We start from the raw sequence: 20977 nt of genomic DNA on the forward strand, positions 1-20977 counted from the left end.
CTCCAGGCAGGCTCAGGACCCCAAGCAGGCTTTGAACCTGGCTCAGCCTCCCCACGCAGCCAGGCAGGAGCCCAGGAATCACAACGTTGCTGGAACACCTTTGCAGAAGGCAAAGCGAGCACCAAGGTGACATTGAGAGGAAAGGGGAGAAGGACTGCAGCTCGGGCAGCTTTTAACACATCAGCCTGTCCCCAGGAGCTGTTCCTCTGCCTGGGCGTGCGGGAGGCTTGAAGCAGGGGCTGCCTTTTTGTTCTGGGCTTCTTCCACAGCCGGCACAACGGGAGGCAGCTTGGAGCTGGGGCTCAGTCTTAGCAGGAGAAAAGAAACACCGAGGGGTGGCTGGATCAGCTCATGAAAAATTGAAACACCTTGCTGCTTAGGTCAAGATTTTAAGCATTTTTTTTTAATATTGCAGGCCCAGCTGGCTCCACGCAGAGAGCCCACACGGCCACCAGTGACCGTGTGGGGTCTCCAACAAGGGATGTTCTCGTGGAAGGCTCTGCTTGGACCCCAGGGGGTTCTGCCACCACGCTGGGGGCACAGAATCAAAGCAGCTTCAGCTCTGCAGGCAACACCTCTGCCACCTCCACCTTACCTAGACCTGCTCAAGGCAGCAAACCGGCCTCGATTTCACCAGAGACCCTCCTGAGCCTCTAAAGGGCGAAGCCCAATTGACTGCTTTTCATCCCAATGCCATTGAAAAACACAACTAGTCAAAGTTTAATTTGTTTAACAGAACCTCAGATCTCCCCTTAGCCAGGAGGTAGGGCTCTGCCCAGCCAGTCTCAGAAGTCTCCCTGCTTTTGCACGCTCACCACCCTGGACTCCAGCGCTGCAACTGCCTTTGCAGCTTCCCTGAGATCGCACTGCCTCACCCCCTGCCTTGTCCACCTGCCATACAACTCCTAGAAACAGCCTGGCGTGTTTCTCGACAGAAAACAGCTTCTGGAAAAATCCGAGCCAGCACCTACCTTTCCTGAAGGCAAACCATGCGCTGCCCCAGCAAGCACCGCTGCAAAACGAGGGGCACCTGGGCAGCCCTCGGCTTCCAGGTCGTCGATGATGGCCCTGCATCAATTCCCTTTGACCACCTGGTCCCTGATTCCTCACCCCCCACTCCTGCTGGATTTTTGTGCCCACATCCCACGCAAAAAGCCCCCATCTGAGCCCATCTCATGGACGTGCTCAGGTTTTGGGGCTGCCTCAACAGCTGGCACGGCACAGAAGTGATGCCCTCACCCAGGATGCAGGGTGCTCGGTTTGCTCTCATGGCACAAGAAGTGTTTTCAGAAAGGCCAGTTATTCCTCTGTCTTTACACCCCCCCTAAATTGCTCCCATTTATCCCAGTGTACACAGAATGGGAAACAAACTCCTGGGCTCAGGGATCCAGCAGCAGAGGCAACGCAGGACTGAAGAGTGCTCCCCCGGAGGGAACACAACCAGAAAAAGAGTGTCTGGCTCGTGGGATACTGAGATGCAGAATTAAGATGCTTCAGGAATACCAGCATTCACCTGGCTGCTTGCACCACAAATTAATGCAACTGACGACAAGGCTTGAGGCTTCCTGGAAGGAAAAACCCAACAGGGGTGCGAGAGCATCGCCTCCGCAGCCCTCAAGAGCACAACTCTTGCCTGACCCCAGCGGGAAGGAGCCTGCCCCGGGGGGAACGGAGGGGACAGGTCCTGCCACGAGGAGGATTTCCCCCTCCGTGTGCTGAAGGGAGCAATTCCTCCCAGGTGCTCACTTGCAGCCCCAGCAGGGCACAGGCACGCTCTGCTCTTCCTTTGTCTCGTCTCCGCGTCGCTGCCGGGTGCCTGTTAATGCAGGCACCCCCCCCCCCACGCACAAACACACATGCACACACAATCAGATTAAAGGTCTGATCCCTTCCAGTAGCATAATATTATATTTTAAAAACCGGATTAGAGAAGGGGGCTTGAGCAAGATACAGATCTCCTGAAAGGTCAAGGAGGAGACAAATAGCCTTCTGGAGGGCTGCAGGTTGCCATGGCAATGCTCAGTTTGCATGGGGTTTTGGTAATTAATGGTTTGGGGGCCCCCCACTAACACAGGTGTGTTTCACATGGTGTGAGGGATGGCTGCTCGGGCAGTTCCACCTCCCAGGTGCAAGTTGTGCTCTTCCAGTAAAACGAAGGGTGGCAAAGGGAGCACTTAGTGCCAGGGACTGCAGCAGGCTCCGGGTGTGTTTCTGACCAGGATGCAGCTCCGTGTTACTGCCATAACCTTCCTGAAGGCCTTTCTTCTGGCATCTGGCCCAGGATGACCGGAGCTCTGGTCAAAAGATGTGCTTTTCGGGTATTTCTGCTGTTTTGGTGGACCAAGTTTTACGAAGAGCTCGCGGCACAAGCACACTTGGGTGGCAATTTCAAATCCCGCGCAGCTCGATCCAGAACACCGAGCCTCGGCCGGACCTGTATCTGAACAGGGCATCTAAACGTGCCTGGTAAAGCTGAACTCCTTTTGTCACTTTCAATTACAGCTGACGTGCTGCTGCTCCTTCTCTGAATCCCCCAGCCTGGGTTTGTAACATCAAACTTGGCAGCGGCAGGGAGCAATAAACGTTGAAAAAGGATGAGGATTTTGTGTGGCCAACTAGAAATGGATGCTGGTGAAGGAGTGACCCTGTCTCCACAAAGATGTCCCTCCTGATAAATAAAGGAAGGGTAGCAGCTGCCTAACAGCACTGAGGACTTCCCCTCAAGGCCAACTCTGAAGCTCTGAGAGGCGCTGCAAGAGGCACAGATCTCGCGGTGAACGTGGCCTCACGGGCGCAAAGCTGGCGGTGGCACCGTGTGAGTGCTTCTTGATTATTGTGCTCCACGAAGCCTCGGAGAGGTAACCAGCCCACCGCCGTGCCATGTGTCCGTCCTGCCTCTGCCTTGCCCAGCTCTCCCCCGAAAAGAACAGCCGAGGCTGCTGCAGGCTGCGTGCCATCCACCAGGACCCCCCCTCTGCCACCGGGCTCTGCCTCGCCGCCAAAAGCAACAGTTGGAGAAGTGGCTGGATATTATTATGGCTTGGGCAGTTTTCAAGTCCTAATGAAGCCAAGGCGCAGGAGCAACAGAGCCACTTACCAGGAACACGGGAAAGCTGTGAGAAAGGTTTTGGCTAAGCCACAAGGTGCAGAGCAGCTCACCAGCACCCTGCAACCCAAGCTGTGCGTGGTGCAAGCAGCAGCCACGCAGCTTAAAAGGCCGAGACCAAATGGCTCCTGCATTTTACCTGGATATGGCACGAGATGGAAGCTGCTCTCTAAGAGAACGGCCACCCGACCTCTGAGGGTGTTTCTAAAAACATTTTACTGATGACCTGTTGCACAAAACGAGAGAAGGGCAGGGGAGTGCATGTGCAGCAAGGGCTGTATGATGCCAGTTCCGTGCCAGGCATGGGAAAAAAACAACAAAAATCTTCCTCTCCCCAAACCTCGCACCCAAATCCAGTGAGCACTGGCGCAGGACACACATCAGGGCTGACAGTCGAAAATTCCTGTCTCTCCCCGGCGCTCTGACACAAGCAGCCCCCTCTGCAAAGCAGCAGAGAGCCGGACTAATCACTAATGGCTGCAAAAATTACCACTGGAGGAAAAAAAAAAAAAAGAAAAAAGCCACGTTGCTAATGGTCTCTCCGAACGCTCTGACTGCTGCACTGTCTGTGTTTAATGGCACCGGCTGCTCCTCTGTCTCCCCGGCGCTGGTGGCTCTGATGAGCCTCTCCTTGTGCCGGCAGCATAATGCTCCACCAAAGCCACGCGATGGCTGCGGGAAAAAGCACCCCAGAGGACGGACAGACACATCAACAGCTGGGGGAAACGTCACCCCGACAGGAGCTGTCTGCTTAGGACAGGATGCCACAGAAACCCACGGGCTCATCTGCGTTTTTGGCAGCGTCACCCCGTCTGGTTGATGAGCCCCAATACCTGCCCGAGGAGGAGTCCCTCACCGGGACTGCCACCGAATTGGCAAATTTGCTGAGTGTGGCCGTCCCTTGGGACAGCCAAAATGAATTAGGAGGAGGCTGTGGTGGCCAGATGAGCAGCCATCCCGTGGGGCTGACTTGTGGGAACAACAGGGCTGCTGCTGAGCAGCATCTGCAGCAGGAGCCCCTGACCAGCGGTGCCTGCAGCTCTTGCTCCAAGACCCCTTTTGGAGTGCGTCACAGACGATGGAGCAGACCAGGATGGAGCAGGCACCTCCACCTCTTGTCCCCTCGAGGCAGGGTAAGCCGGGAGCTGCTGAGGAACGCCCCAGGGGACACCCGAATGGAGACACCACCACCCCAAAACGCTCACGAGGGTGGTGGCAGCTTCCGCTGATCATTAAGGCGAGGCGGATTCAGGCTGGGAGCAATGCCTTTTAAATGCGTTTCATTTACAGACATTAGCAGCGACTGCATCTTTAACAAGGAGAAGGACGAGGAGACTAATGGATGGAGACAATTAACCAAAATATAAATCAGTGTCAGAGGCTCTGCAGCTCGCAGAGGCAGCCAGGCGCCCGCGGGGTCTGGCGATTCTCGCAACGCGCTGCTCCAAGTGACTGCAAAGAGTGACTGCACGGAGGGGGAGGGCGAGGGGAAGAGGAAAATTTGGTCGAAAATCACATCCTTTTGAGCAACGGCTGCCTCCTGGTTTGCCGCAGCCCTCTCCAAACGAAGGAGGCAGCGGGAACCTCGCTCCAAGTGCCATGGTGCCCCGTTTTCCTCGCAGGGTGGGCCAGGATAAGCCCCGTGGGCCTTTTGGAGATCGCCCACCAGCAGCCTGATCACCGACAGCAGCCCTCTGGCCAGCCCAGAAGAAGAGCACCGACAACTGCAGGGAGGGAATTTCTTTCCCCTGCGGTGCAGCACCGCTCAGCCCTGCCCCAGGAAGGCTGCTCCAGCGGTTAGGATATTTAGCACGCGTTTGAGGCTCAAGCTGTCGCTTCTCTTCTGCTCCAATTTGCTGCCGGGCACGTCGCGGGGACGCACGTGGGCACGGAGAGAGTGGGAGGCAGCAGACACCAAGAGGCAACCCGGCACTACAGCAACAGGAGCTGCAGAGAGAGCTGAGATAAAACGAGGGAGGGATGCTCTCGGCAGACAGATTTCCTAGATCCAAAAGCGGCGAGGCGCTGTGCTGAGGAAATGGCAAAGGAACCTAGCACGGGATCAGCCTGGATCCGTCTTTTGCTAATATTTAATCGACCCAAAGGCAAGCTGTGAAAACCCGGTCAAAAACGCACGGGTGTCTTTGAAGGGATGCAAAGTAGGAGACTGATGCCAGGTTTGGAAGAGAAGAGAGGCTCAGAAAAGTAGCGCGGGAGGAAATAAAACTGAAAAATATTTCTTTTTAAATATGTTTCACCGGCTCTCCATCCCCTTAACGATCACTCAGTAACTGCAGGGATTATATTAAATTTTACTGATCAATACCGTTGCCATAAAACTGTCCCGACCCTCTGCCCCTCCCTCCAATAAAGAGGAAAAAAAAAAATCCAATATGCAAAAGGAGGGATGGCAGGGCCTGCAGAGGGGGAGACGCGAGGGCATTGATTGAGGCAGGGGGAGCTGGGGTGGGCGCCCCGAGCACCTCCACGCAGCCCCCCCGGCTCAGCAGGGGCACGCAGGGTGTTCCTTCCCCTTCCTCATCTGGATTTTTGTCTGGTTCAGGGACCTATTTCAGCAGTCCCCCTGGCTTGGGTACCAGAGCCACGCGCTGTTTGCTCTGCACTGACACCTCCCTGCGTCACAGACACCCACCTGAGCCAGGCTGAGTCCCTCGCCAGCACAACGCGAGTTTGCAGCTCCAAGGAAAAAAAACACTATTACCACAACGTGCAGCAACCACAGAGATTTTTCTCCTTCTCCACCACCCTCCCCTCCTCTCCAGCCCCCCAGAAGACAAGATCCTGGTTCGGGGATGGGACAGGAGCACTGCCAGAGGTGGCCAGCACCCAGCCGAGCCGCCAGGGTGGCCCGAAGCACAGCCCACGACGGGACGAGCATGTAAATGAGCCCGTGCCTGAGCAAGGGGAATAATGAGCTTTTTATGGAAGCCATTAAAAGGAAAACCCAGATTGGTCTATAAATACTGTTGCATCATTACAGCAGCGAGAAACAACCTTATGTAACAGCACGGCCACGCAATGGCAGGGCTGGGGGGAAATCACCACGCAGAGGCTCCTGCTTTTTTTTTTTTTTTTTGGTTAGCATTTTTTTAAACCCACAACAAAACTGATTTCTGATTTCCAAAGCAACAAATACGCTCCAAAAAAAATATAATAAAATCACCTTCTACTTCCCTACCGTGTGCGGGTGGACCTGGGGCTCGCTGGAAGGACGGAGGTGACCTGGGGACTGCCAGCACCACGCTGCCACTGGAGAAATACCTGACCGCAGCTCCCCCATAAAATGCCACCAGCATCACTCCCTTCCCCTTGACATCCAGCCTCCGAGGGCTGTTTCAACAGAGATTCATTGAGTTTAAGCCCCAGAAGGGACTGCTCTATCTGGCACATCCCACCTCCTGCACAGAACCTGCCAGCAGGGCTCACCCCGTAAGAGGGTAATAAAAAACCAAGTGCCCAGGTAAGAGGTAATAAAAAAAAATCTCTGCACCCCAGGAAGCAAAGAGAAAGCCTCCGCCTCCAAACTCCAGGCACACTCTGGATTCACAAAATAAAATGAATCCTCGCAGCTTCCTCCTTGCCAGCATTAACTAGTGAGAGAAGGAGAAAAAAAAAAATCAAGAGCATTTTGCAGGATGACCGTTGTGACTCCCTGCTACCCGCACGGCACTGGAGCAGTGCAGGTGTCGCCGTTTTCTCACCCAACAGGGCTGGGAGTCGCCTCGGGCTGTGAAATTCAGCACGAAGACTTTCTCCTCAGCATCCCTCGCCCATGCCCCAGCGTGGCCTTTGAGTGCCAGCGGGCCGCGTGCGGCCAGGCAAGGTCAGCGCCTCCGACAGCGCCGGGCGCTAAGCCCAGGGTGCCTGAGTCAGCAGGAGCAGGGGAGGGCTGGGGATCGGGGAAAGCTGGCGGCTCAGACCGACTGGGGGCTCTCCCCCTCCCCTCTCCCTGCTTATCACCTTGTGCACAGCACGAAACACCCGGCAGCAGCCCCCTAATTGCGCGGCGCGCAGCCAATACCTTCCCTCGCGGGTCGACGCCGGACACGACAGCCAGAGCAGGATAAGACCTCAAAGCTGGGCACAGGAGGATTTGGGTCAAGGATTTGAAGGCTGCGATCAGGCGACTAATAAAGAAGTGGCTGGGGCGGGGAAGGGGGGGAGCAGTGGAGTTTTGTTTCTCGGATGAACAATAGGCAGCGTGACCCGTGTCACTTTTCCAGCAGAGATGGGCAGATAAGCCCCAGGCGGGGAAGCTGGATGCTAGCAGGCTGCCTGCCTCCTGCAGACCTCTCCGTGCCACCCCTGCCCCCGTGCAAGGTGCCAAGAGGCTGGGAGGCGAGCTTGTGATGTGCTTTCTGCCTCTCTCTCCTGAATTCTCGAGCACATCTCCATCTTCTCCATTTGCTCCAAAACCCCAGACCTGGCAACACACTGGCAGCCAGAGATGCATCCAACAGCACCCGCACGTGCAGAACCCAACTGGGCTGTCCATGAACCCAGCTCGGTGCCCGCTGAAGGTGATGGAAAGTCTTCCCCTACCTCCACAGCCCTGAGAGCACATTGTGCCCCAGGAGAACTTTGCATCCTAGGCTGAAAACAGAGGCACGATTTCCAAAAAGCAAAGCTGAGGGAACGGTTGCCTTGCTTTCCATGCCTCCTTGGTTACACTTTTATTGCTCACCCTTCCCGTTGCCTTCCTTTCCATAAGTTCCTTGGTTATATTTTTATTGCTCACTCTTCTGGTTGCCTCCTAATGCTTCATCATTGATAAAAAAAAAAACACAACAACAACAACAAAAAAAACACCTCTCAATCACTCTCTGTCCTTCTTAGACATCAGTCTTACCAGACCTTCACGCATTTACCAGCATCCTGCTTCTCGCACACCTCCTTCTGCTGAGATGCCACCCATGGGGCATGGGCAAGAAGGGAAGGAAAGGGGAAAGGCAAGAGGAAAGCGAGCAAGTTTTACAAACTCAAGGGAGCTGAGACACCTGCAAGCCCCAACCCCAAGTGATATGGGCCTAACGCTCCCTGCAGACTTATCTCAGAAAAAAAAAAAAGTCATCTTGCAATGTCCTGAGCAAAACGCTCATAAAATTTCATTAATGTTCATGACAGTTCATAAAAATGATCAGTGGAGCTGGCAACTCCAAAATGAGGTGGAAATAAGTTTAAAGATGTTTTTATTGTAATCCTGCTTCGTCATTCAGCTCGCCGCAAGCCCATAAATAAAAGGAAGATGGAACTACACGCTGGTGCTGGACTGGAGATGGTGAAGAGATAAAGCACCACCGGGACACAAAGGCAGTCACCGATGGCACCTGACTCTGATGGACGGTTTGACTTGTGCCCATCTGGGAAGGTGCCACAAAAGCACTGGGCAAGGGGGATTCCCACCCAACATTTTAGCCTGGGATTTCCCTTCCTGCCTGCAGTAATGCCTAAGATCCTAAACCTCCCATGCTGGATCTCCAAACGCGTCCCATAAGCAGCACTTCCGAAATCCCAGCTCCTTGCCAGACCCCAGTCCCACCCAGCCGCTCCTGCTGCCTGCATGCAAGTGCAGGGAAGGGCTGAAAGATTCCTCTGCCTGCAGCACCAGAGAGCCTGGAGGGCCTGATTTTCCTCCTGACAGGTTTTTTGGCCGGTCTGATTTGCACCGAAATCAATGGGCTCGTCCCGCTGACGTGCGGAGCATTCCCAAAAGCCTTGGACTTGTCTGGATGCTGCGTTCCAGAGTTACTGAGTAATGGACAAACAGAAATGTTGTGCTCAGCCAATAAAAGGAACGTGTCGCTGACATGCAGCTGGTGTGCCTAATGGATATGAGGTCCCTTAAATATCCCCAATTCTACTCATTCTCTCAATTCATTAAGCCGCCCGCTTTGAACTGACGAAATATTAAAACACTCAGATGAGTGATTTTAAATGGGTGATAAGGTGCAGGTTTAGGCAACGAGCAGCGGGAGCTGGTGATCCCCAGGAATCACTCCCATACCCAACGCATTAAGGGCAAGGCAGACTTAAGCAGGAATCCTTTCAATTTCCCAGCAGGGCGTGAGGAGGGCAGTCAGGAAACCTTCTCTTCCAGAAACATGCCCTTGGAGTTTTGATCCAGCAGGAGGACACTGCTGAAATGCATCAGGAATGCTCCCCAAAAGCTGCAGCCAAGGGTACAACCCCTCAACACTATCCCAAGGCCTTAGGATGCCTTCACAGGTTTGGTTTGTCCAGGATTCTTTCAGCTGCCCTACAACAGGTCCATTAGACCCCATCAAACACAATATCCTACATGCTGCTGTAAAGAGATGAAAACATTTGGGGAATAAACACGGAGAGCATCACTCTTGCACAAACATCCCTCCGTGCCTTGCAGGTATCTAAGAGCTTTTCTCACCTACCTTACGTGAAATATAATCACATTCTTCTAGCTTCAAAATGAAGGCTGAAAGTGGTTTATGAGACCTCTCCACCTTCACCATCTCTCTGAATCTCTGCCAGTACCTAAGTGTCCTCTTTCTCCAACCCACCCCAACACCAAATGAAGCTTTCTGTGCATGAATATAAGAGCAAAGCTAATGAAATACTGATGAAATAATTATTTCAAATGAAATAATGCTTTTCAGCAAGCCAACATACTGACGTTCTCCTCCCCACTCACCCATTTCTCCCTACAGGTACATTCACCCCAGAACCTGCATGAAGAAGGCCCCAGATAACTCCAGACCTACAGGGAAGGGAGAAGCAAAAGCCACCTGGCTAATTCTGCTCCGCACAACTCCTTGGAAAGCCCAGACCTAACTCAGGTGGGCCCTGGGGAGCATCCTGCCAGCAGCCTCTGTGGAGCCCAGGGCACAGCACCACAAGCCAATTCCAGAGCTATTTTCCACCAGTGCCTTCCAGCGAGGTGGTGTCCAAGAATGTTTTTCTCCTCTGCCATCCTTTTGAAGGTTTTAGGTTTGCAAAAAAAAAAAAAAGGGAAAGCAAATACTTTACAGCACAGAGCCTGAAGTCTGTGACATTGCCATCTGAAGCCCTCACCAAGCAGCCAACAGAGGATTGGGCTCCTAATAAAGACCTGGCAGCTCCTCCCATTTCATCTCAGTGCTCACAGGGACGCTTTGTGGGGGCTCAGGCAAGCAAAGCACAGGTTGCTCGTACCTTCCTACAGCCCTGGAGGCTGAGCTCCTTGGCTCAACCTTCCCACGTGCTCTTCATTCTGACCCCGCGTGCTCTGTCAGCACCCATCAGTTCCACGGATTTGGTAGGGCTTTACTTGATTTCTTGTCTTCTAGTCAAACAAAAGAGCACGTCCATTTGCTTGGGCAGCTATTGTCTAAAACCAAACAGGTATGTCCCTGTTTGATGAACAAACCCTGCTCACCCACCTGGAAAGCTTTTTCCTTCCAAGGCATTGTCCCTGCACGGCCAGGCATTGCCTGCCAGCAGCAGCATTGGCCAGGAGATGCCTTGTGCTTATCGGCTTTGCCTTCGGGAAGCACGTCCTGGTGCAGAGCTTTAACTTAAAACAGCCACAAAGGTGAGAGCTCTTTGGATATTCCGCCAGGATGAGGATTAAAACCTTTCTGTAGGCAGTCTACATCCCAAAGCCACAGCAGAAGTAAGCTGGAAGGGCCAAATTCAGCATAATTTACAAGTAAACATTTCTGACCAATCTCAGCTCTTTTGGCTGTTCTCCTCCCCTGCTTTCCTCTCCTCTCCCAGAGCATCTTCCAAAGAAATAAGCTAAATCAGTGGATTTCCGTTTCTCCTGACCCATTTCCCAGGTATTTTTCATCCATTTCTTGCACCCAGCCTGCTCAGCTCACTGCTCTCTTCCTCCTTGACTAACCCTTTTCATTCTTCCTTAAATAACCCCTTTCTAAACAGGACACAGCTGCACCCCATAGACCAAACCTGCGGCAATCCAGTCACAGCACGGCTGCTTCAACTCAGCCCTGGCTCTGAGGGTTTATGTCAGGGAGAAATTCACATGGCAAGGCCCACGAAGTATGTTTTAGGCACATTTAAACACACACACGAGGTGCCCAGGCTCTTGGCCAAAAACATATTCTACCTAAAGCATATCCTAATCTGGTCCGTGCCCATGCAGAAAGGCTGGCTGCATACCGCTGTAATCTTTGTTTAAACTGTGCTTGTTCCATGCAGTTTATTTGCTCTGGGCACACGATGTCTCTGTTTTCCTTCCATGTCCTTATGCAGCCCTCATGCAGAGCATACCTGGAAGAAATTATCCCCTGGGAGGCCCAGAAAGCTTGGAGTGTCCCCTCAAGCGGCTTTGTCTCCATGCAGCAGTCAGGAGACTCTTCTTGCTTCCTCCTGCCTCTTTGTCACTGCTTTACACCTGCCTAAAAGTTCTTCTTTTCTAAAGGCAGAAAGGCTGCCTTGGGTTTTGCTTCAGAGTTTGCTCACCTTGCAGCCAGAAGGAAGAGCACGTGGCTGAACGTCGCGCTGCACAGCTCTGTGCCCAGCTACGCTCCCTGCCTTTTCGTGCAGCTTTCACCAAATTCATTTCATCTTTATTCCTACCATTTTTTAACATGGTCAGCACGAAACACCTCTCAAACGTCCTTGCAGACGGGGCTGGTTTAATTGCGCTGACAGCAGCTGGATGGGCACCGAGTTTCTCCACCCTGAGCAGCATCACAGCGTGCTGTTAACACCCACAGCCTCTTATCTATTTCTCACTCACCTCCCTCAAGATATCGAGTGGCAACAAAGGGAAGGAAAATCCCTTTCCTCCCTGGAACTCCTTTTTATTCCACTATTTCTTTCTGTGCTGTGCCCCAGCCACAGCAAGGTAACCCTGCCCGTGGTGCTGAGCACCTGGGACTCGCTGAAATCCGGGCTTTCACCTCGTGCTCACAGTTTCAGAACTTGACAGGCTCATCTTGAACAACTTTAACACATTTCAGCAAATTATTCAATGAACAGTACGTCCATGCAAGGGAATTCTACCTCGAACAGGCAATTTTAAAGGAAGGGTAGCTGTAAACAAAACCTTGAAGCCAGTGTTATCTTCAAAGCTCGAAAGGGAAGGGAGCAAAGCAGCTGGCAAGCCAAGGAGAGATCCTAATCTCCCCTTTCAGGACAATGCCCGTATCTCAAGATTTGGGTTCTCTGCACTGAATGCCTTGTGCCCAGTTACACCCAATTAGTGTCTTTATCCAGGGCAACACAGCCAGCAAACCCAATAATCCAGGTACCCTCTGACAGCTTGGATAGGAAGATCAAAGGCACGACAAAGAGGCAGGTAAATTCAGACGGCAGCTCTCGGACCTTCTTGATTTTATGGCCAAGGGGGGTTCACACAGGTGTGGTGCATCATTACGATTCCCTGGCCTGGGTTTGGGGTGACCTGTGCAACTGCCCGGCGCTGAATTATGCAGGTCACTGAGAAGGAAGGTCAGCCAAAGCTTTCTGCCACCCCACGATGTATTTCAGATCCTCCAGGTGTTTTACAGAGCTGCGATGGCAACTTTGGTCGCTTAAATACATACAACTTTTTTTTTTTTTTTTTTTTTTTCTGGACTAAACAAAGAACCCAGAAATTATTTCCTTTGCTTCATAGCACAACGCGGGTTGTCTTCTTCTGAAACAGCCAGATGGGCACAGCTCCTGCTAGCTGGACTAACCATACACAGCAGCACAACTTGTGCCCCCAGGGGAACCACCGATGCTCCCACCAGGCCAGAGCTAAGCTGAAAGGAGCCAACGGGCTGGGGGAGCCCAGGAGGTGTATTTGCTTTCCTAAAAGACAGAGCATTATTTTATTCCGTGCATCGCAGCTTCAGAAATATTTCCTTTTAAGATGGGGATTCTCATTTCCAAAGGTGTTTGCACCCTCAGCTGCAGCTGTATTAACCTGCAGGATCGTTGTTCATATGGCTATTAATTAAGGCTCGTGGCAGCACTTCCATTACAAACCTCTGCCTTTTAGGAGTTTATAACTCAGCCATAAAACTTTGCTCCAGGCTGAAATTTATCATGAAAGGCTCTGCCTGGAAGGAATCCATTCTTTTGTATTTTCGAGTCCCAAAAGCTTACAGCAACAAAACAGGGATTTTACTCTAAAGGCTGCCATGCAAAAAAAAAAAAAAAAAAAAAAACCCTTTCAGCTGCTTTTTTTACAGGGGTGCTGGGTGAGCTGTGCCTTCTAGACTGGCTCCTTGATGCTTAGTGATCAGGGTGGGGTTTTTATATGCTTAACATTGAGGATTTAGGAATTATGGGGTTTTGTGCTTAAGGGCCAAAGTCTGTGCTTACTCAAACACCAGTGAATCCTCGCCTCTGCCCTCGCCCATTCCCCACTGGCACACGAACCAGCAGCAGAGCCTGGGCTGCTCTGGGCCCTACCTCCTCCTGCTGTGTCCCCAGAAGCTTCACAGCTGCACAAATCTTTTTTTTTTTGCTGTTCTTTTAGAAAACAAGTGGCACCTGCCAGGCTCAACCTTTTCGCCCAAATGGGGCAACCGAGTTTAGAACGGGAATTTCAAAATTCCAGTTTTCTTTTTCAAATGCAGAGACCAGTATCTTCATCTGGATTTTTAAAGCATTAGAGAAGTTGATGACTACCGGCAACACAGAAAATGCACTATTGAACACAATGCCAAGAGCAACAACTGACCACATCAGAGGTCACAATGCAGTTTTAACATTTGTAACTGGATATCTCTGATTCAGGAACTTGCACCTCGTTGGGGCATCTGCTACTGCAGGAAACCAGACCTCAAAACCAACAGACAGGATTGGTTTGGCAATCCTTCTGCTCTTACAATTCCGATTTCAATATGATTTCTTTTACTTATGCTTCATAAAATACTCATTTTTTTCAATGCCCGCTTTCTCCCAAGTTACCACATTAATACTCTTGCACCGCATTTTGCAGCTGCAGCTCAGCCAGCTCGGACTTCACCCTGCAAAAAGCAGAGTCCTGATGGCTCCAGGAGTTTCTGCTGCAGTATGACCTCTATGCACAGCAGCTGGATGCCTACAGATGTAATTTTTCCAGGAGCAGGGTGGCTCAGCGTTACCATATTGTTATCCAAGCACTGCCATCCAGTGATTTTGCTCCCTGCAGCCACAGGCCCACCTTTTAAGGCTGCAATGCTTTAAGCTAAGTTTCGGAGCGACTCGGGAGCATCCTTGGCCTTCAGTGAGCCTTTTGTGCAAAGGATCACTTCTGCAAATGAGATGCAGCCTCTCGTATCAGCTATGAAATTGTACATTGGGGTCACCCCAATCCCACATTCTTCCAAAAAGGGACTAGAGCAAGCATATATCAAAAATGGTAACAGGCTTTCTTTACAAGGCTAATCAACTCTCCCTTCCAAAACAGCAGTGTTTCCCCCCAGAGACAACTTTCCCCCAAAGAAAAGAACAAAAGGAAGGGTATTTGGGAAGGGGAGAAAAAGGAAGAAAGGAGGAAGAGAAACCCCCCCCAGCACCGACAGTCAGAAATGTTCATTTACATCTGACAGCATCCACACGCCAGTAACATAGCAGAAACTCTTCGCCTACCATACAAAGAGGGTGCCCCAAAATGGTACCTGCAAGAGGTCTCTCGGAAGGAGATGTTTAAATCCCAGTGGGTGTGTATCCTGTTAACAAACAAACAGAGAGGTCAATGGCACAGGCTGAACGCTGCATCTCTTTGCCATTTTAAGAGCAGCTCCATCACAACAACCCACCCGCGCTCCTCTCGGGCTCCCAACCCCTCTGCCACAGCCTGCGAGGGGCTCAGCTCCCCCAGCAGGTCTCCCAGAGCTGTAAATGAGACCCGCAGGTGAGCTCCCTGCCAGGCACAGGGGCTGCAAGATGCTGTCTCAACCGAGAGGGCACGTTCAGAGGGAGCAGAAAGGGCTCAGCGGTGACATTTCCTGAAGAGAACCCAAATACGGCCGCTCCGCGTTCCCTCCTCCGCGCCCGCCCCAGCTGTAAATAAATTATTAGCAATTTCCCACCTCGGAAATTAATTTCGCATACTCTGTCACTCTGCCTGCTGACAAGCAGGAAAAGCAGAGCCGAGATGAACAACATCCTAAATGAAGGCAGGGTGGCCAAAGCGGCTGAGTTTTGTTGTTTGCGTTTGTTTTATTTTTTTTTTTTTAATTTTTTTCCCTCTTTGCTACCCTTTCCAACAGGACAGCATCCGCACCGACCCGGAGGGCTAAGGCAGACGTTGAGACCTTCTGTGGTCCAGCGTCTCCACCGGATAGCAGGGGCAGAACCTCCGAGGAGGGCTGTGCCCACGGGCGGCTCTCCGCGGCGGCGTGATTGATGAGGAGCCCAGCCAGCTGAGACCGAAGCCGCACGCGAGCCCGGCTCCTCGCACGATGCTGCTCCCTCTCAGCATCCTCCTGCGAGCCTGCAGCTCGGCTCCTGCAGCCCCAGGTTCCCAAAAGCACTGAAGAGCAGCGCCGGCAAGCACCACACGCGGCGAGGCCAAATGGGTTTTTGCGCATTTTGGGCGTCCCCGCGGCGCTCCTGCCCCTGTCCCCAGCTGGAGGAAGCAGCCGCGTGTGGCTGAAGAGTCCAGGAAAAGCCTGATCCAAAGGCTGCCGAGGCAAAAGGGACCCGTTCTGGTTTGAATGTGCCCTGAATTGGGCCAGCAAGCACTTAAGCACGAGCGGGGAAGTCAATGGGACGGAACCCAGGGCTGAGTGGCTGCTCAAGTGCTTTCCTGACCGGGTGCCCCTGCTGCAGCCTGGTTCAGAAATCAGCTGCAAGCAATGCTCAGCACGGAAATAATTCCACAGCCGAGGCACGGGGCTTTACCAACACGGGGTTTTACTAACACGATCCCTGTCCTCTGTGCTCTCCCTGCAGGACCGGCTGCTCTCCGCGTGGTTCTTTCAGGGGTGAGTACTTCTTTTAGGGGGTTGTTAGATTTTATTAGATATTAAGTTCCAGCAATAAAGCTGTGCTCAGAACTGTACTTATTAGTTCCACGTGTACCTCGCTTTTCCTATTCTACCCTTTCCTCATATGCAACGGTTTAGAAAACCTACCCCAGCTTTCCCCCTTCCCAACTTTCCATCTTCCCAGCTTTTTATTTGCAAACAGAAGTGGCAAAAGGCGAATCCCAGCTACTGAGCCTACAGCAGGTAACGATTGTTCTTCGAAGCTAAAATTCAGCCAACATTGGAGAACTTCTGGGAAAGCAAAGGCCAAATGGGGGCACCGAGTAACATCTCCATGAGCAGATCTTGGTACGACTGGGACATGTTTGGACTTCCCAGGTAAGCTGATGTGAATCCAAAGCAAAATGAAGCCAGCCCGAGCCCTCCTGGTCCTTCTGGCACAGAAGAGAGTGCGGTTGGTGGGGGTGGGAAGCCTGATTTTGCACTGCTCCATAAAATCCCTGAATTCTTGCACACACAGACCTCCAGGAGACCCCTTTAATTGCAGCTCAGCACCTTGCACGAGGCTGCTCAGACCCTGGCAGCTGCCCTGTGGAAGTGGGAAGAGCTCCAAACACTGCCCAGCCACCAACTGCTGGCAAGGGAGCCTGAAAAGGGCCCTCGTGCTTCTCCTGTCTCCGTCTATAAAACATCCCTCGGTGCTCTCAAAAAATAAAAGGCAAGAGAAAAGGGACAATCATCCCGCCAGAGGGTTTGGTGCTGAGCTATAGGTAGGCTAAGCACCGTGTTTGCCTAGCTAAAACTCCACGGTTCCTCTCCTGATGAAAAAAAATGCCTATTTGGAAAGGCAGCAAGCATCGTTTGGAGTCCAGCAGTGGGCCACGGGGTGCTCGGGGGTCCCGGTCCACCAGCGAGCTCCACAAAACACAGCTCCTCGTGGTCGGCAGCAGGCTGGATGGATCCTGGTGGTGCTGAGCACCAGGGGAAGGCAGGGCTCCTAAGGAGGCTTCGCCCAGCTCAGCTTCAAAGCTTCAGAGAGCTGTGAGTGGCAGGGAGGGACGGGCTGGTAGGAAAGGCAGAGCTCAGATCCACGCAGAGACAGCTATCTGCCGAGATGGATAATTAAACACCCATATTTAGACAAATGAATAGGTGAGAATGAAATTAAATCCTAATTATCTTTTTTTTTTTTTGGGGGGGGTGGAGGGAGGGACGGGGAGCAGAACCAAGCACTCCTTCCACGTCCCTGCGCCGTTATCACCAATTAGATTGCTGAGGCTAATGTACATTTTGCTTTAACGGGTTATTCATCCAATTGAAATCAAATTACTAATAATTTGCAAGCTATCAGCTGCACAAGCCCGTCCTTGGGTCGTATAGAGAATGGTGAGCGGGAGATGGTTCCCTGCAAATTAATAACGGAAAAGGAGGGGGGGGGAAATTAAAAACAGGCAGGCAGGGCGGCCGCTTCCAGCTCTCCCAGCTCTTCACCATCCCAAGATTTCAGGGGTAGTGTGGTCAGGTAGAAGGAATCCAGCACAAAAATGCCCCGATGGGTCCTGTGGCAGCAGGAACCCAACGCAGGCAGGGCCAAGGCACTCGGAGGGTGTAAGGAGGAGGCTCACAAACCTCTGGGTCGGGCACCCCAGCAAGGAGGGACCTGAGTGTCAGGGCTCGGTCTGTACCAAGAGTGAAATCACTCATAAACGTACGTGAAACCGAAAAAAAAAAAAAAAGGATTTAACAGGAAGGGCTGAGGCTGCTCGAGTCATCTCTGGAGCCTGCACGGGAATGAGAAGCCAACCCAGAAAAGAAAGCGACAGAGCTGGCAAAATACGGGAGAGCAGCTGGGATAGTTTTTAATTTTTAAGCTGTTTTTTTTTTTTTTTTTTCCTTCCCTGTCATTTCTTTTTACTCCAGAGGCCCCTGCGGGCTTCCAACACCGGCGTGGCGACCACGGAAGGGGCCAAGGGATGGAGCCAGGCGTCCCCTGCCACGCCAGGGGCAGCAGCAGCAGCCCCGTCCTGCAGCTGAGCCCCTGCCCCGCGGCCAGCTCGCTTTGTGCAGCTCCTTTTGGCTCTCCAAACGTTGTGGGAGCGTGGAGAACAGCGGGCAGCATCCAGCTACATCGACGGGTCCTCAGCTGCCAGGAGAGAGAAAAATACTCCCAGGGCTTCCCCAGCTCCTCTGGTGTAGGGGAGTGCTGGGGAAAGGGGGCACTGAAAGCTCGTGCAGGCCATGAATGGGGCAGTTTTTCCAGGGCAGCAAGGCTGAGAGCAGGACTTGGGGCATCTTGGCCATTCCCTGCCACGGTCGGGATTTCATTCTCACACTTCACCTTTTTTTTTTCCAGTCTCCTCTCTCTGTCTTGGGCAAGAAGGGATTTCTTGCTCTATCTTCTATTTTCTCCTGCAACATCCCCGACAAGCAACCCTTGTCCTTCTCTCCCCCCCGACCTCAAATATACGTCCTCATTAGGTCAATGACATGCTTCCTGGCACTCTGGACCAAGTCCAGCCTTCGCTTCCCAGATGGATCTTTAATATATTTATTGAATACGGGGGCTGTTATTTAGTGGTGCATGGTTCAGAGGAAAAGAGAGCAAGGGGGAGGAAAGAGGAGGCAGAGAAAATAAAGGGCTGCAGAGGAAGGAAGAAGGGATTGGCTTTGACCTGCCAATTAACAGAAAATAGCCAGTGGGGGCTGTGAAAGAAAAGTGTCCTAAAGCATTAAAATCTCTCTCCAGCTATAAGAGGGGCCCTGGCCCCCTCCTTTTGAGTCATGGCAATTAGGAGGAGGGCTATCGGGTCTAATCTAAGAGCCTGATTCACGGCTGGAGCCCAGAGAGCATCCTGCTCTGCCCCGTGCCCGCTCTCCCTTTAGTCCTACACCTCCTGGACGAGCCTGGCCCACCCAGCCCAGACCCCAGGGATTTTGGCAGCAGCTGTGGGCATCACACCATCCACCGAGCTCCTCCAGGAGGGGGGCATCTCAAGGGTCTCCCCCCCAGGGCAGCACCAGGGGGGGATTTTTGGGAAGGGGCCAAGCAGGAGGAGGGCGGCAGAGGCAGTGCCGCGCACCCCGCACGTCACCGGGGAAGGCGCTGGGACCTCGTGGCCCTGAATGACAAGCAGGTGAGAGTGGCAAATACAACGGGGGGGGGGGGGGGGGGGCTCGGATTTGATCTCCAATCAATTAGGGAGTCAAAGAGCAGCAGCCTTATGGGATATTAGAGAGAGCTCTCCACTTAGGAAGGCAGGCGGGGGAGAGGCTGACAGCCGCGAGCCATTAGGGCCGAGCGGAGGGCAGTAATTTGGCCATCAGAAAATGGATGAGGAGGGAGAACGCTGAGAGGGGGGGGATGCTGGGGGCAGGGGGAGGCACCCTGCCCCTCTGGGCTCTGTGTGTGATGCACGGCAGTGTCCTGCCAGTCCTTGGATAAACACCTTCAAGTGCTGCTTGGAAAAAGCACCGCGATTCCCACGGCAGGTGCTGGGCATCGGGGCCACGCTGCTGCCCCAGCCGGAGAGCACTCGGGGACGTAAGAAAAGGCTTCAGGGCAGGATGGGGTTCTCCAGAAACCTCCCCAGAGCACACACACACATGCTGTTGCAGGACATTTGTTTTTCTCTTATTTCTCCTCAAAATCACTTTTATTTCAGAGCAATATTTGGCAAGGAAACCAGCCCCTTGTGTGCTCTCGTTGTACAATCTGCTCCTACTTTTCCTCCCAATCCTCTTTTTTTTTTTTTAATTAATTAACTTTAAAGGCATTTTCACCATACAGGTCCTTTTGTACCTCTCCTGGCCATTACTCAGTCCAATGTACATATTTACTTAATATCCCATAAGGGTTCCTTCGATGCTTTTATGGTCGGTCAGATCAAAAACTTCAACCTCAGCTGAAGTTTTGCCTCAGTTGACAGCTTCAACCTCAACATGAAAAGCTCCCAGGCTTTTGCAGAGGTACTGCGTTTCCCAATAACACCACTCAGAGTTTCCCAATGAGTCTGAGGAAGTTAACACAGAATTTGTAGTCTCGAATCTCTCTACATTGCTTGATTTTGTGTCTCGGATAAAGCAGAGAGGGGAGAACTACGCCACGGACTGGGATAACTTTTAGTTAGTAACTACACCAGTGACTGAGGTGCATCCATCAGCACAGAAATGCCCTATATTGATATAATCCCTTTCACCATATAGGAAAAACCACCTTCGTAGCCAGCCAAGCATCCTCACCAGGCGCCAGCCCAGCTGAACCTACCCATTGATTAAGGCAACACAAATGTTGCCCTAAGGAAGGTTGGAGAGGAGCAAGATTCCTGGAGCCCGGGTTCTGATCAAAAGGAAAAGGCCGTTACCCTTCTGCAGCACTGTCCCAATAATCTCCAGAGCTTGTTCCCTAAGTGCTTACAGTCTGGGTATCAAGCTACGGTATCAAGCTCAGCAGACGCCTCTGGTTATATGAGACAAGATTTTAAGCCCCCTGTTTTCCAGACAGGAGGCGTACCACAAAGGCTGCTTAGCACACCCTGCAAAGCAGGCTCAGGAGGACTCAGGGGGTCTCACCATGAGCTGAGAAACGTTCCCCTCTAAGCCTGGGTCACCTGGATTTCAAAGCAGATGAGCCGAGCTCATTAGAGCACCGAACCCGTTCCGCACGTGCAGGACAGCGACGTGACACGGTTCTGCAAGGACTTGGCAGGGAAATAAGTTGGCACGCAATGACAAGCACCGACTTCAACGCTGCAAGAACACCACGAGGCAGGCTGTTAGTCCTCAGGCCTCCTCTGAAGGCCATCAGCACAGGCAGATGCCTAAGATCACGGGTGAAAGAAGTGTCAAAGGCGAGGATGAGAGACTGACCAAGAAACTGAGCTTCTGGCTCCTTTTCTAATCCCTTGGGCCTCTTCTTTACCGATGCCTAGACCTCAGAGCAGCAGGAAGCATCCCCTTGTGC

At 52.3% G+C, this 20977-nt stretch overlaps 1 protein-coding gene across 1 annotated transcript in view; it reads right to left on the reverse strand.

Moving 5' to 3' along the window:
* Positions 1–20977, reverse strand: part of SAMD11 (sterile alpha motif domain containing 11) — a 101950-nt gene that overhangs the window by 42312 nt on the left and 38661 nt on the right. The window contains exon 4 of the mRNA XM_032201555.1: positions 14704–14754. Coding sequence (XP_032057446.1) covers positions 14704–14754 — 51 coding nt within the window. The remainder of the gene's footprint in view (positions 1–14703; positions 14755–20977) is intronic.

Source organism: Aythya fuligula, chromosome 21 (genome assembly GCF_009819795.1).
Source record: "Aythya fuligula isolate bAytFul2 chromosome 21, bAytFul2.pri, whole genome shotgun sequence".
NCBI lineage: Eukaryota > Metazoa > Chordata > Aves > Anseriformes > Anatidae > Aythya > Aythya fuligula.